Genomic DNA, 16,548 nt, shown 5'->3' with positions numbered 1-16,548 from the left:
GTTCTTTCAAACCCAAGACACTTTGTTTAGGTTTAGGCTGTGTATGCGTGTGTTTGTTTTTCTTATAGCGAAGCCACGTCGGGCTATCTGCTGAGTCCTCTGATTAGACTGTATCTTTTCATTTTGTATTAATTGTTCTGGCCCGGCAAGGCCAGGTGGGTTAAGGCGTTCAACTCGTAATCTTAGGGTCGCGAGTTTGAATCCCCGTCGCAACAAACATGCTCGCCCCCTTTCAACCGTGAGGGCGTTATTATGTGACGACCAATCCCACTATTCGTTGGTAAGAGTTGGCGGTGGGTTGTGATTACTAGCTGCCTTATCTCTAGTCTTACACTGCTAAATTAGGAACGGCTAGCCCAGATAGCCCTTGTGTAGCTTTACGCGAAATTCAAAACAAACAAATTCATTGTTCTTATGGCTTACAATTACACTTCAAAATCCAGAACTTAAATCATAGCAAAAATCAATAACCTCAACTATGAAAAGTTAAATGAAAAATATATCAATGAGAATAAAATATAAAACGAAGACTATAAGACAAAAAAATAAGTGGTAGTAAATTAGTTAAAAATGAATATGTATCGTATTTGTTTTGTAGTCACGTTTTGTTCCTTGTTTATTATATCGTTAAAAGAAAATAAATTTAACTTTACTTGTCAAACAACAAGAAGATAAGTTCCTAGAAAATTATACATGAATGAACAAAGCGAAGGTTCCAACATTTCACTAAGTAGTTGTAATACTTGAGTACAATATATCAACGGAGTGTAAAATGAAAACCGAAGTTTTCTTAATTTTAATCTCTTAGGTAGAATATTTTAGACTTTCTTCAAAGCGGTTAGTATATCGTTTTAATTCTTTGCAAGTTTTATATTTAAAATTCACTTTCATTATGAGAAGACAACATAATTTTGTTTACGATTGAACCAGCTCATATTCAGTGACGTCATTTCCTGACAATAAGCGAAAGTCAATGAGATTGCATATTGTAGTTCGTGATTGGACAGAGGTGTCACGTGCTCCTGCTTTCGTCAGACCTCATCTTGAACTAACAGAGTCAATGTAAGGTGCAGACTAGATTAGAAAGGACTCATTTCTGTACAGACTGTGTTAGAATGTGGTTAATTTGAAGATTTCAACACGCCTGTATATCGTGTGAACTCGACGTTTATCAGAGAACTCTTTAATAACCAAACAAGTAAGCCAACTTCTGAATGAAGAAACGGTGTTTTTGCTTGGAGTTTTGCCCAAGCGAGCTGACTGTTTCGTTTAAACTCTCCGCAACACAACTAAACGTCAAGTCTCATACTGCAGGTCTGTTTCTAATGAGGGGTGTTATCAGTGTTGTTTCAACCCCTTTATTTCAAAATTATGCCTTGTCTTGAGTACTTTAAGAAGCATCAAGCCATGAATCAGGATCACCAAGTGTCTCCCCAGTGGCTTGTCGAACAAATCTGTCATCACGGCCAAATTTTGCCCTTTGACTGCCGGTCGAGCACAGAGTATCACCATCTTCACGTCCGCGATGCCATCAATGTTGTCGTTCCACCTTCTATTCTGATGTTACGGCGAATTTCAGATGGGAAATTGACAGTTGCTAGTTTAATTAAAGACAATGAAAGCCGTGAAAAGTTCACGAGACTAAACCAAACGCACATAATTGTGTTATACAACAAGAGAGGTGAAGAATCAGTCGAGGTGCTTACCACGCTGCTACGGAGAATCGAGCAAGATGGCTGTCGTGCTGTTTATTTACAAGGTAAGTTGAGGCCACCTTTGGTACTCTACCGTTATAACTGGGTGATTGAAACTGTTTTGTGTGTTATAGTACTCGGAAATTTATTAATTATGTTTTATTTCAACTTAATCCGCGTGGTAAGTCAAACAAGTCGAATACAAGACTGTAAAACGGTTTTAGTAGGTTTGTAAATATAATCTTCAACGCATATTCTGTTAGTTCTTTAAAGTCTATTGGCCTTTTGGAAAAAAAACCAACAAAAACTCTTCAGTATTGTTTTTATGCAAAAGTTTTACAAAGAGAAAACTCTATTTTTAAGGGGTATGTGTGTTTCAGCTATTAAAATAAGGATATAATTTGCCATGAACTGTTTCAGAATAGTATTTGCATTCAGCATACAAAATAATTCTCATTAATCAAAACCAACATTTTCAACTTTTTGTTTTCTTATTCAATAATACAGGTTCGTTAAATAGACTGTGCTTTTACTTCTGCATTAATCGTTTGCATTTTTCTTTCATTGGTACATTTTTCGCGTTATCTTAATAAGAGAGGTTTATCATGAAAGTTACACGGGAAACTAGTCACCGTATTACACCAGGAGCAAAGCTATCCAAAGGGAACTACACCAGTTTCAACACCTAACATAAATAAACTTTTGATACTGAAGAAGAGCTTAGTGTTGTGTTTTTTAATTGCTTGTATGGTCCTGCCCTGAGGTCAAGATTACTTCCATCTTTATCATCTTAAAGTTAATGCGTGAATGGCAGTAAATGAGCTGACCAAAACTGTTTTACACGAAGACCAATACTGCGGACATAAATATCCAACCTCGTCAAAGAGATATTCACACAGCCAATACATTTATGAGAAACTGGAAATTATCACAAGAACTGTAGCACAGTTGTTATAAATTGTGATATATTTTTGTATATTTTGTGGTTGGTAGAGATTAAGACTTTGGCTTGTCGTGAGACACGATGATGCTTTTACTCACAAAGGCGTATTATAAACAACCTATTAAGAGTATTAGTATCAAGTTAAATGGAATACATTTTGAAAATAAGAAAAAAATAGATTTCACGAAATGGGTTGAATAAATATATGTCGTTACAGTTTGGAACTCTAAAGGTTTTAATAAAAAGTAACGTCCGATTTTACTGATAAAATAACGATTTTCATAAACGTTTGTGTGAATGTACGAAGTGAGTATATCAGTAACATGTGAAGAGGAAGTTTGCCATGTAAAACGTGTGTAAAAGATCAGAAATAAGTCCTCAGTTCTAGTGCTCCACTGTAGGACAATGGTAAGTCTTCGGATTTACAATGCTAAAATCAACGGTTTGATTCCTACCGGTGGGCACAGCTGATAGATAGCCCCATGTGGCTTTTTTGTTGTAAGAAAGCACGCGCTCAGTTCTTGCAATTAATTAGTAGCAAAAAATGGAATTTTTTTGCAATTTTTATTTATCTGAGAATAATTTGAGAAGATAGGTAAGATTAAAATGAAATAGATTTAAAATGCCAGTTACATTTGTCGTTGTCCAAGTTTGAGGCGGTTGGATGTTTAGAACGTGTCTATTCATGTAATTTTTATTATATAGTCTAAACTTGTTCGAAAATACATCTGATAACTAGATGAAATCAAAACAAGTTCTAACAGTCGTAAGAAAACCACTGTAATTGTAAAGCCGCCGTAATGGAAAAGCAGCTCATTTGCTTGTTTATAGTCTCTAGGAAATGTACGAGGTTTTAACTACATTTTCCCAGCTCTAAATTCGATTGTACTTACGAACAATATACGTTTATAACCGATACTGAAAACTTATGTCCGGTTACAAATACCTTATTCCGGATGTTGTTGTTTGACCCCGTGCCGAATCGGTCTATGCTCAAGGGGAAAGGGGAGAGATGCGGGGGTGCTTCATGGCTGAGAGGGTGGGAAAAACACCAAAGAACACGGCATTAGCAACACGCGTGACTACTGCTTTCCGGTCCGGGATAGAGGCTGTGGGCCTAAGGAAACTAACTTCGAAGACTAATAGCAGTAGCCGAGACTAAGATGACGCGAACTAAGAAGTTCCTAATTACAGCCTATAGGGAAGAAAAAGCAACAGTGTTCTAGAACGTGGACGGATCTTTCAGCTAGATTGCATTTCCGGTTATAACTTTTTTTCAGTGCTCACCGTTTTCGACTGAACTATAACGAGCGTCGTTCACTGTATCGGGATTCAATTGTTGTAACTACGATGAACGGCAGTCTTTTGGCTACGGCTTGTTCACGTGCTGTACATACACCCAGTTCCACAATACGTGGGTACCAGAATGTCAGTTACTGACTCCATTTTGTAACGATGACATCTGACGAAAGTATGATAAAATGTGTATAGCAAACACCACTAGTGGTCGTCATAAACACCGAGCATACCGTTCGGGCTATTAAATTTACCATAAATACATACAAACCTGTAAGTTGCAAAATGATAAATGCTAGATAGTTTCGTGTGAAAGCAGTTATTCACATTTTGTTACTTGTGGGGGAGAGAAGGGCATTGGAAGGCTTTAATAAAATGAAACGATTATATATAACACAAGATATAAGTTTAGCGGGCGGAATATTTATATCCTTATAAGTTTCCATAAGCGATTGGCAGGAACTATATATATATATAAATACGTGAGTGTGCAGTAAATCTGTAAGTTTTATCAGACCGGAAATATAACCCCCTTGGTGGCTCAAGGTTTTGATAACCGTGATAGGCAGAATTCTGATATTCCAGTGTAGTATCTCTTAACGACAAACAAATTGAGACCGGAAACCAGTCTTCACTTGAATGTGAAACTAAGGTTAACAAGGAATAACGTGTGAGGAAACCAACAAACTAAAGTGAGAATATAATTTGAGTTTTTTATCCGTTTGAACAAAACTATTAAACCACTTGTAAAATTACACGATAATGAAAATATGGTTGTGTTGCTGATTAGCAGACCGTGAAGGTTTCTGATGTTGTACAATGTAAAGGAAAATAGTTTTCATTAGGCTGATATTAACAACCTGATACAAAAATATCCATACGTTACGTTTGGAAAGTTTTAATAAAAAGTCATTGGAGTAAGGATATTCATGGCTGGTTTTTTTTTTTTTATAGTTAAGGACAAAGCTACTTAACAGGTTATTTGTGCTCTGCCTACTACGGGTATTAAAACCCGGTTTTTAGCGTTCTCAGTCCGCTGTGCCACTGGAGGGGGTCAATATTCAAGATATTGTTATAGCTAGGATTAACAAAACTCACAAGGTTGATTAGTTTGTGTTGTATGTTATTCTGTGTATCTGATAATACTTTGCAGAAAACTGCACGAAACGTATCATTTTGTGGAGATAACATTATAAAAAATATTACTGTGAATAGAGAATGTTTCCAGTTCTCTAAGATGCCCAAGGACTTTGGTTGAGGTCGTTTTAGGTGATTCTTATAATACATGGGCGATTAACGAACAAGTTTTTAAGGCTTACATCCTGTAGTGGGTGTGCCGCCCCACGAGCCGGAGCCATGTTGTCTGATCACGGGGAGTGGCGCGTGTGTGCGAACTTAATGCTGTAGTGTTGGATTTGGCTGTCAAGATAGAAGCAAACAGGGAGCGCCCGAATCCTGAGGGCAAACTGTGCATTGACGTCTGTTCCCCTCTGTACCCCCTTTCCATTCACAACATTGGCTGGAGGCCAACCAACTAGTCTGCCTTGCAATGTTGCCTAGGGTATGATAACAAGTGTTGGAGATCATAACTTATATCCTCACGAGACCTCGTGCTTTGTACAAGTACTCTTTATATATGTGTTTCTGTGTTCAGCTGAGCATAAATACTTAAAGAATAAACACATGGTTTGCATACACAGTTTGTAAGGATATTTTAATTGTAGTTCAGCATTTCCACACTTTAATCCACTATGAAACCTTTTTTGTTGTTTTGCTTAGAATTGTTTTCAACTCTGTAATTGACCACATCCGCTCTTTGGATAGTGAATCAACTTCGTTAACATTTAACCTGATTTGTGTGAACAGAGCTGTTGTTTGTGTGACATGTTTTATATTAATCTCTTACTCATCACTGTACAAAAAATGAAAAGTTTATATACCATGAGATCAGAAAAAAATCTATTAAATCTAGATGTGAAAGAACTTATTGTATGTATTGTAGCTGTTATATAACTTTCAACGTTTTATTTTATTACTAATATCTAATGTTCAGTGATTACTGTTCATATTTTACCAGAACGTTTTAATTGGTTCTCACAGGAGGATTCGAGAGCTTTCAAGCACAGTTTCCGGAATGGTGCGAAGCAGAGGGTCAGGAAATTAATCCGGTTGAATCAGAAATCTTAGGCCTGGAAACCCTGAGGATTACAGCGCCTTCTGACGGTGCAGATTCTGACCAAGATCGCTGTGATAGCGGCTTCACGAAGGACTCCGCCAGCCCCAGTGATACACCATTTCCGGTCGAAATATTACCTTACCTCTTCCTTGGAAACGCTGAGAACTCCCAGGACTTACAGGCCCTTAAGAAACATCGCATTGTATACATCCTAAATGTCACCCCTGATTTACCGAACGTATTTGAGGATAAAGGACTTGGTTTTCATTACATGCACATTCCAATTCAGGACCACTGGTCTCAAAACCTAGGAAGCTTCTTCACGAAAGCAATCACTTTTATTGGTTAGTATACAGTTTTATCATAATAACTGGAAAATGTATACAACTATAGTACTTATCAGACAGGCAGACGCCCCCGCTCCTGTGTTATAAATTTTTATTTAGTCGGTCCCTTTAACCATTTTTAGTATCAACAGATCGTTTTTAGAAAGGCGTGTGTGTGTGTTTTCTTATAGCAAAGCCATATCGGGCCATCTGCTGAGCCCACCGAGAGGAATCGAACCTCTGATTTTATCGATGTAAATCAGTAGACTTACCGCTGTACCAGCGATGGACTTTAGAAGGGCACCGAGTAAAACAAAAATATTACAAATTTCTCTGAAACTCTTTCTGTACTCTGTAATGTAGATGGGAAAAAAGTCCTATTAGTCCTGCGTTCGGTTTCTAAAGATGTTTACCACCTCATTCAACAACAGTGTTAGTAGAAAGATTCAAGAAAAGAGGAAGTTTTTGAGTGGCTCGTGCTTACTTTATTAGTCCATTCATACAGACCGGTATGTCATATACACCACCTACATTCCATTCAAGTATCACATAGCTCTTGATTCGGTATTAGTCCATTCATACAGACCGGTATGTCATATACACCACCTACATTCCATTCAAGTATCACATAGCTCTTGATTCAAGAAAAGAGGAAGTTTTTGAGTGACTCGTGCTTACTTTACTAGTCCATTCATACAGACCGGTATGTCATATACACCACCTACATTCCATTCAAGTATCACATAGCTCTTTTACGTCTACTTCGGCACATTCACTTGTTATTGTCACGGAAGAGACGCAGTGTGTCAGGGCATGCGCAATGTGAAAGTCGATAGCACAGCGTGAACGAATGTCTATACTCGAGTTGGTATAAGGCGGTGATTTTGCTTCCCACACATCGCCTACATGTACACGTACAATGCATGGACAAGCTAACGACACTGTAAATGAAGTACTGAGTAAAGCACGCACACACGTATGTCTTTATAAGATGAATACCAGTAATAAATAATTTAAATGTTTAAATAGACCCTGAGGATATACACTATACGTAATCAGTTTGTCAGAAAGAAAAAAAAAGTAATACGAATCCATATATTCAAAGGTTCATACTTACAAGCTTTGATAGTAAGGGATGGAGAGTACACATTAACTTTCCTTTACCCATTTATGTGCCTGAAAGTTTTTTGTGGGTAATGTGGAATGAACTTTTTACTCACCTGAAATTTAAATAGTACTTTTTTTTTCATTCAATGCACGTTCACACAAAAAAGCCGACAAAAAACGGACCTTATGAAAATGCATTTTTCATTGAAATATATATAATTAACAATTTATGGGCTTTATGTTCAGTAAATCATGGCCCAACCGGAGTTTTGTTTGTTTTTGAATTTTCGCAAAGCTATACGAGCGCTATCTGCGCTAGCCGTCCCTAATTTAGCAGTGTAAGACCAGAGGGAAGATAGCTAGTCGTCACCACCCACCGTCAACTCTTAGGTTATTTTTTACCAATGAATAGTGGGATTGACCGTGCGTTATAATGCTCCCATGGCTGAAAGAGCGAGCATGTTTGGTATGACGGGGATTCGAATCTGCGACCCTCGAATTACGAGTCGAATGTCTTAACTACCTGGCCATGCCGGGGCCCCGAAGGTTTTGACTGAATTTGAATTTGAAGTTGAACGTTTTGTAATAAATACGCTCATTACTACTGTTAATATAACTGTTGTCAGACAAGTAATCTAACTCCTCCCCACTGGCAGTCAAACTTGTGATTTGTAAACTTGTAGTTGCTTTTGTTAGTTATTTATTCCATAAATTCTTTATTAGAATGAAAGATAAAAAAATAGACAATTCGCAGTTTTCTCTTTCAATTCTTATATTTAAGATATCTTAGGTATTTTATGCTTAGAACACAAATCTAAATTCTCAGTATTTCAGTTATATATAATTTCGTTTCAACGTATTTTTCTCAATAAATAAACTCCTATACTGACATTTTCCATATAGTCTATGGTGAACTTAACACCCACCAACATGGTACATCAGCTGTAGTATATGATATGCACTTGATTGACATGTGTGAGTCAAGATCTTCCTTGAGCAGGTAGAGCCCACGTGTTTATTTTTGTAACATGAAATTGGCACCAATGTCTTGTCGGCTTGTCAGAACTTTGGTTGTTACATTAAAATAATCGGACCGCTTGTCGAACGGTGACTGCCGGGTTCTTTCTGCTGTGCTTACACGTGTTTTTATCAAAGACCCGAATTCAGTTTCTGTTAAAATGACTCTCTCCCAGAAACGGAGATAACACTAACTCCCTTATTTAACTCTGCTAGTCATAGGAATATACCCTACTTCATAACTGTTTCTAGAAAATGATTTTAGAAAAAATTTCAACGTAGACATCTTCGGACCAAACGAGTCCTAATTTCTATCAGCGTAAGCAGTATAATGTTTCAAAAGTACAGAACCTTTGTCGTTAGAGAATTGTAAAGTGAGGAAATCTTTTCAGTTTGTTTAAATTCAAGGAACAGTTAGTTACTAATATGTATCTCAGGAAGGGGAGTAGGTCTTTTGGAAAGACAATTATCGTCAGTAAAAGGAGGTTTCGAATAAACACCCTTCCGGTCCTCTGTTTATTCATTGTTTAGGAAAGGAAAGTAGACTTTTGTCATTCAGCTTATGCAACGGAGGGGTGTGGCTCTTTACAAGGAAGTCTTCTATATGAGCTGGGTGAGGACTAGGGAGGGGGTGGTGATTTTACTCAGCAGGCCGATCCCGCCAACGACATCCGGTGGCAGGTGAACCCACCCACACTCGAAAGAAAAGGTAATTGAACACTTGGAAGATGGACCAGCTGAAGAATTAAAGTGTTTCTTTGCGTCTTTGACGATAACATGTGTTATGGTGTGGAAATGTTAAGACACTTCCGCTTGTAGTTTCCTGTCAGCCACATCCTGTGTTTTGTGTAGGCAAGGGGGAGAGTGAAAATATACTCTTAAAGCTTCATTAGACCTTTTCCTGTGCTTGATAGAATAAACAACGCTTGTGGTTTAGCTCTTACTCTGAGTTTCCAAAAACTAAGCATTCCCCATTTTTAGTAACTTTGGGTAAGAGTGCTTTAAGTTTACCATGTTGTTACAGCTGGATGGTGGATCATAAAGTATTGCCTGAAACGCTAGAAATATAATTATATATGTTTAAACAAAGGGTATGGTTTAACATTGGTGATATAAGCGATACGTGGCTGATATATCTGAAAGTAGACTTTTTTGGTCACGAGACATAAATGGCCACCGAAATAGATTACAAGGTATATATCATATGTTTACCTTTGCACAGATCAACATGATAGTCACACTACATTTTAAACTGGAGTTCTTTGGTCCTTTTGTTTTTTTCTTTTTAAATCAGTTGAAAATGACAGAAAGTTTTCATAGAATTTGTGAAGTTTTCGCAAGTTACCTGATAATGATTTGGCCTCATTCTCGCTTACGATGATCAGAGAATAAATCAATATGGATCACGCATGATCAGATTAATATATGGTTTTATCAGACCACTTTCTAATCACAAATGACCAGTACGTCTAGCAATAGCTTAAAACTTGCATAAATCATGCATAGTATGAGAATGCCACATAAAATGCCTCTTCATGATTATTCTAAACCCCTCTTCTGTAAAGCCAAGCCAGTGCCTCTAGTACTTTCAGTTCGTAAGGTACTGTTGTAGACCTCTTCCCCCCATGTTTTCTTTGTGGCATGTATTTATGTCATTGTGAATGATGGGATGTTGTATAGAGAAATACTGTTTGGTGTGACGTCGATTGAAGAGGGAGGAATCTTTAAAATATCCACATACTTTTGTATAAAGATCTCTCTTTGGACACGGTCCCTGATTGTGTAGAGCGTGGGAATGTTGGATAGAGTCACGTGACCAACCGGAAGTTGACAGCGAGGAATAAACAGGTGCGCTTTAAAGATTTTTCAATGAGGGCTTGATGTGTGAAGAAAGGGAGCTTTTTTTTTTTTAAAGCCAGGGGGCTATATTGACGGCTTATTGTGAAAGTACTGGGGGACGGCTACCAGGGTACAGAAATATTTTGCCTGAGGAAGTCTCTTGACCGGATGCAATGAATTCCAGGTAGTTCAGTGTTGTTAAAGTCATTCCAAAAAACTATTTTAGTTTGGTTTGGTTTGTTTTGAATTTCGCCCAAAGCTACGCGAGGGCTATCTGCGCTAGCCGTCCCTAATTTAGCAATGTGAGACTAGAGGGAAGGCAGCTAGTCATCACTAACCACCGCCAACTCTTGGGCTACTCTTTTACCAACGAATAGTGGGATTGACCGTTACGTTATAACGCCTCCACGGCTGAAAGGACGAGCATGTTTGATGTGACAGGGATTCGAACCTGTGACCCTCGGATTACGAGTCGAGTCCCTTAACATTTTTAGACCAGAAGAATGATACCATAAAGTTATTATAAATCTTTTGACAGATCTTATGGAAAGAAAAGGAGTATATTTCATGTATGTGTCAGGAACTCCCTGTGATAATGAAGAAATTAAATATGGTGTACTAATAACTATATATATATATATATAGTGTACTATATATATATGGTGTACTATGTAAACAGTATATATATATATACGTTTATTTAAAGCAGTTATATTTACCAGCATCGGAATATTTTATATTTCAATCGTTTTTATGTACATAAAACGAGATTTGCACGTACATTTGATACAGCATTGGAGTAACACTGACTTTAAGGAAACTGCCCAGTAGGTGCTTTAACGTTTAGATTTGAGTTGGTATTATATACTTTTCCCGCATTGTTTTATTTATATATGTATAAGAAAGACGGATAAGTAACTCTTCTTCAGAGATGATTTTTCATAGTAAATATAAATACATTTTGCAACTGTATGTTTGACTGATTTGTATGATATACAATATCTTAAAGAAATTTCGAGGTCAGTTAGTGTTTTGAAAATCTCTTTTCTATTGGTCTTCTCGGGAGTCTCCCATTGAGTTCTTCAAACGAATGCATCTCAGATCTTCGATTAACCTTTAGGTTAACCTTTAGTGGTTGACCCGCGACTTCATGGCACCAGTGACGCCTTCTTTTTTGTTGTCTTCTCTTACCGTTGCCTTGCCAGAGGGAAGGCTGAGGTAGCCATATTTTTTTTTCCAGACCGCTTGCAGTTTGTTCCAGCAAGTGTTTATACCCTCGAGTGCTTTTCTTGGGGTTTCTGTTTATATAACATACAGTCTATAGCTTATCTTAAAAAGCAGGAGTATAGCAAGTAAAGACTCGACCGACTTTTTCAGACTCTGGCTTACAATTTTCTGATTTATTTATACTTTATCAGAATGAAACGTTCTGTTTCCGATCTTAACGAGATGCTGGTATAGTGAACAGATGTAAACGTATTATAGAAGATGCTAAAAAGAGAGCCACGTCAGTAAACTAGTGTTCAGAATGGAAAATAAATGTAAAAGAACTAATGATAAAACTGAATTCATTTAGAGAACGTACAGTAAAAGTAGAAGAATATATTAGAAAATTGATAGCTGAAAAGTCTGAAACAGACAACGTCTATAAATGTGTTAAAACCACATTGTTTATAAAAGTATCAAGTATTGTAAAGTTAAAAGCACATTATTCTTGTCACGAGCCACGACCTAATAACATTAAGAAATACGTTCTGCTTCAACTGTGTGTTTCATTTACAGTTAAATGAGTTTGTTTGTTTTGAATTTTCACGTAAAGTTACATTTTGGCTATCTGCGCTAGCCATCTCTAATTTAGCAGTGTTAGACTAGAGGGAAGGCAGCGAGTCATCAACACCCATCGCTAACTCTTGGGCTACTCTTTCACCAACGAATAGTGGGATTGACCGTGACATTATAACGCCCCCACGGCTGAAAGGGCGAGCATGTTTGGTGGGACGGGGATTCGAACCCGCGCATCTCGAATTACGAGTCGAGGTGCTTTAACCATCTGACCATACCGGAACGATTTTATTTGACTATCTTTCTTAGGTTTCGTAAGATGAAAATGTTTTCCTGATTCAGATAAACAGATACATTTGTGGTGGTGCGTGTTCCGAAGTATAAAACGGGGTAACTATCTTTTGGGTTTATTGTCATTAGATTTTGTAATGTTGTGTAGAATATAACTACGAATGAACTGATGACGATGTACAGTAGGAAGATGTAAATTTCCCGTTTAACTTACCTTGAAAGTCACAACCGTTAAGAAAATCATTATCAACGGTTTTTCAAAAATACAAAACGAAATCTTTACTGCATGTTATGTACCACTACTGTCATTCATTTATTGTAACATATGTTTGGACATTATTATATTGCATCAACCAGGTTTTACTTGGACTGTAGTTATGTCAAATTAAAATATGGCCAAGCGTTGCCTACTGTTATCGTGCCGGACTGTAAATCCAAAGCTTCCGTTGTCGAAAAAAAAATACGCATTCCGTATCTCGGGCTGTTGGCATGTTAAAATATGACTGCCAAATACAACTCTTAGACTAGAATAACTCAAGAGTTGGCGGTGTGTGCTGTTGACTACCTGCGTTTTCTCTAGTCTGTCAGTTCAAAATTAAGGACGGCTAACGCAGATTATGTGTAGCTTTGTGGGATAATCCAAAATACAATAACTAGTACTTCACTCCTGTCAATGTTTTCTTACGTTTAAGGTCAGTTCAGTCGTTACTTTTGAAGTATTCATAATCACACGCCAACTATAGTTCAAATGTATGTAATAAATGTTATTAAATTACTAACAAGCATCTTGTTTTCTTTCTGAGTGTTAGAACGTGATATCATTTGGAACTCAGTGTTAAATAATATATAAGAAAGTTCATTTTACTGATTTTAACATTTTAAATTCTTTAAACCAGGGCCCGGTATGGCCTGGTAGGTTAAGGCATTCGATTCGTAATCTGAAGGTCGACGTTCGAATCCCGGTCGCGCCAAACATGCTCGACCTTTCAGCTGTGAGGGCGTTATAATATGATCTGTCAATCCCACTATTCGTTGGTAAAAAAAGTAGTCCAAGAGTTAGCGGTGGGTGGTGATGACTAGTTGCCTTCCCTCTAGTCTTACACTGCTAAATTAGGGGCGACTAGCGCAGATAGCCTTCGAGTAGCTTTGCGGGAAATTAAAAAAACAAACAAAACTTTAAACCAGTGTTGTGCACATTATTCTATTAAAGATATTATCAATAATATTCTTTCTCTTGTTCTTTACAGATGAGGCTCGTCAAAGGAAAAAAGGTGTGTTGGTTCACTGTTTAGCTGGTATAAGTCGTTCTGTTACCATAACCCTTGCCTACCTAATGCAGAAAATGAACATGCCCCTTAATGACGCGTATGACTTTGTTCGACAGCGTAAGACTAATATTTCACCAAATTTCAACTTTTTGGGACAATTAATGGATTTCGAACGACAGTTAAACCTCACTCCATGTTGTTTTATGTGCCAAGGAGCGCCATGTCGGTGTCAAACATTTCACTTTATGTCACCCACTCAGACCACACCAGATTCTGGGATTGACATTGATCGCTGGTCGTAAGTCCCAAGTGAATAATTTCGGATGAAGCGCCATCTAGGAACACAGAATCTATTGAAATCGTCAAATTGCTGTGTCATGCCACTTATAGTGAAAGAACTACAGCAACTTCATATATAGAGAAGAACTTTTGTTGACCAACAGATTGGGTCAACACAGATTAATGAAATCCAAATTTGATTTATTAGTATACGTTATTGTTTCAATTCTCTCAGTTTGATAAATGGACTTGTGCTGGCACAGTCCTAGTTAAAATTGAAAGATAGGGTTTGTTAACATGAGACTTTTGTATATAATCATATTATATAATTAAACACAGGAATTTCATGAGAAGAAAAACACATTGTTATATATTACCTTTCCTTCAAGAATTCTAGTCGTAATATCTCCATTTCAGGCCCACTTTGTCATGGAATCAATCAAATTTTTAACAGATGATATTTTAATGTGAAGTGTTCCCTTTAAATTTAAGGATTTCAGACAAACTTGGAATGAGTTTTTCAATGTATTGGGAGAATTTAATTAATGGCAACTTTTAGGAACTGGAAGTATCAATATGAAACATGCTGACCAATGATAATAACATTAGAGAAAAAGGTTTTTATTGCGTGTAGTAGAATATTGACGATTTGATATCACACATGAAATTCTAGTAAGTTGTTTTACACCTATTAAGGTATATAGTGAAATTATATATTATATGTATACATGTTATAGTATGACATCACCTATAATATGATCATGACATGTTAATGTAAATACGTCTCCTACTTTACGACAAGGCTTAACAATAGCTAAAGTAAGTAAACCTTTGCGCTGTATGTATTTGTTACACCTTAAGTCAGTTTTATTTTAGTGCCAAAATTCCTCTGAGGTTAGCTGCTTACTATTATCACTGAAAGTTTCTAGGCTTAAAGGAGTTTTTCTTGCAGATGTCGCTGCAAGCATCTATTATCAGCTGTAAGTTATCTGTCTTACTAGAGGGAAAAAAATGATTAAGCCACTCGCTGCTTCATCTTTAAGATACAGCGACTTATATATATGTTTACCAAAAGAGCTAGACATTTATATTAGTTTGTTCACGTTTATTAATCACGTAAAATAGTGGAAAATATAGGTGCTTGATGATACCTTAAATTTGTGCCTCACTGATGTTACGTTATAAAGTAAAATGTCTAAACCCTGTTCAAGATATTATTTGTGTTAGGATGTTTCTTGCACATCCAAAATTAAAACGTTTAATGCTTACGATGTAACGTCATGATTGTTCAATACTGTTACCTTAAGGACTTGTAATTATAACATTAAAGCAGGCGAAACTGACTTGTAACTTCTAAAACGATTTCACTTTAATTTGATTTTTTATATGATGTAAGTTGTAGGTGTCGTTTACGAATTGTTAGAGTACACCTTGTTAAGGAGGTCGTAGTGGAAAATTATAACATTATTCTATAAATGTTTTCAAACGTAAAAAAATATTTTAAAGTGTTGAGGAGAGTCTGTATTGTATTATATATCTAATAAAACATAAAAATAACTTACTTAGTTTAGTAAGTACTGTTGGCAAAGTTCACGTTTGTTGGAATCAAACTGCTGATCTCAGAGTTATGTCTTGTGTAACCATGCTTTACATAATCCTGCCAACGATTTCGCCCAGAATTTGTAACTTAGGTAAATATACTTGATTATGTGTTTTCGTTTTGGTTACGATTTCACACAGACATATATTAATGTTTAGCGAAGACGTACAATATTTAACGAGAAAAGCCCATTAAATACTACAACTTTTTTTAGTGCAGTTAAACGTTACGAATGATGAAACACTAGAAAAAAAAAGTGTTTGAGAGAAAACAAATACGTGTCTTATATATGTGTTATATGTGTTCCTCACAAAAGTACAGATATCCAACAATTACATGTGTTCACGCCTATTGTTTTGTTTCCATATCTTTTAATACCCGATATTGTTGTTATTATGGTTTTGTAAAGGACATTCCATATTTTTTGTACCTCAAACTTCACTCAGCTGATAACCGAAATTCGCCACAAATTGCATAATTTCCATTCCCTGTACAGAATTTATTGTCTGTTTTAATGTTGTGGTGTGGGGTTACATATGGAGACAAATGTATATAATATATATGACTACAGAGAAAGTAACGAATGTTTAAAAGGAGGTCGGTTTTATCCTGTGACATTTTTGTATTTCTTTTTCTCAACAATAAAGTTGTATTATATTTTGAAGAAAACTTTTGTAGTCGTGTATGTATGGCTATGTAGTATAGGATAAGCGACTGTTAATCCAGTTTACTTATTCTGTTCTATTCAATACTGTCATAGCGTTATGCCTAAGAAAGAAAATACGCTGAAACTTAATGTAAGTACATTAATATTCTAACCACATAAGTATTTCGATTAAGAAATAAATTAAAAAAATTATAATACTTAAAAACACTATTTCATGTTTTTTTTTTTTTCATCGGTTATACCTTGCTATATATCTGTTAATA

At 36.4% G+C, this 16,548-nt stretch overlaps 1 protein-coding gene and 1 long non-coding RNA gene across 2 annotated transcripts; one reads left to right on the top strand and one right to left on the bottom strand.

The window, feature by feature from the left end:
• The first annotated feature begins 1,050 nt into the window (after positions 1 to 1,050).
• LOC143226366 (dual specificity protein phosphatase 6-like) lies at positions 1,051 to 16,287 on the top strand. Its single transcript, XM_076457252.1, has 3 exons — positions 1,051 to 1,759; positions 6,034 to 6,453; positions 13,719 to 16,287. Exons 1-3 carry the CDS (start codon positions 1,372 to 1,374, stop codon positions 14,039 to 14,041), a joined length of 1,131 nt encoding a protein of 376 aa, XP_076313367.1. The 5' UTR covers positions 1,051 to 1,371; the 3' UTR covers positions 14,042 to 16,287.
• LOC143226367 (uncharacterized) lies at positions 1,094 to 7,515 on the bottom strand. Its single transcript, XR_013014569.1, has 2 exons — positions 7,042 to 7,515; positions 1,094 to 6,962 (listed from the first exon to the last, which is right to left on the bottom strand). It is a non-coding gene; the product is annotated as an uncharacterized LOC143226367 (long non-coding RNA).
• Positions 16,288 to 16,548: the final 261 nt, after the last annotated feature.

This window comes from Tachypleus tridentatus, chromosome 9 (genome assembly GCF_004210375.1).
Source record: "Tachypleus tridentatus isolate NWPU-2018 chromosome 9, ASM421037v1, whole genome shotgun sequence".
NCBI classification, from domain to species: domain Eukaryota; kingdom Metazoa; phylum Arthropoda; class Merostomata; order Xiphosura; family Limulidae; genus Tachypleus; species Tachypleus tridentatus.
Note: the sequence above shows the minus strand (reverse complement) of the source record. Positions and strands in the feature narration are given on the sequence as shown.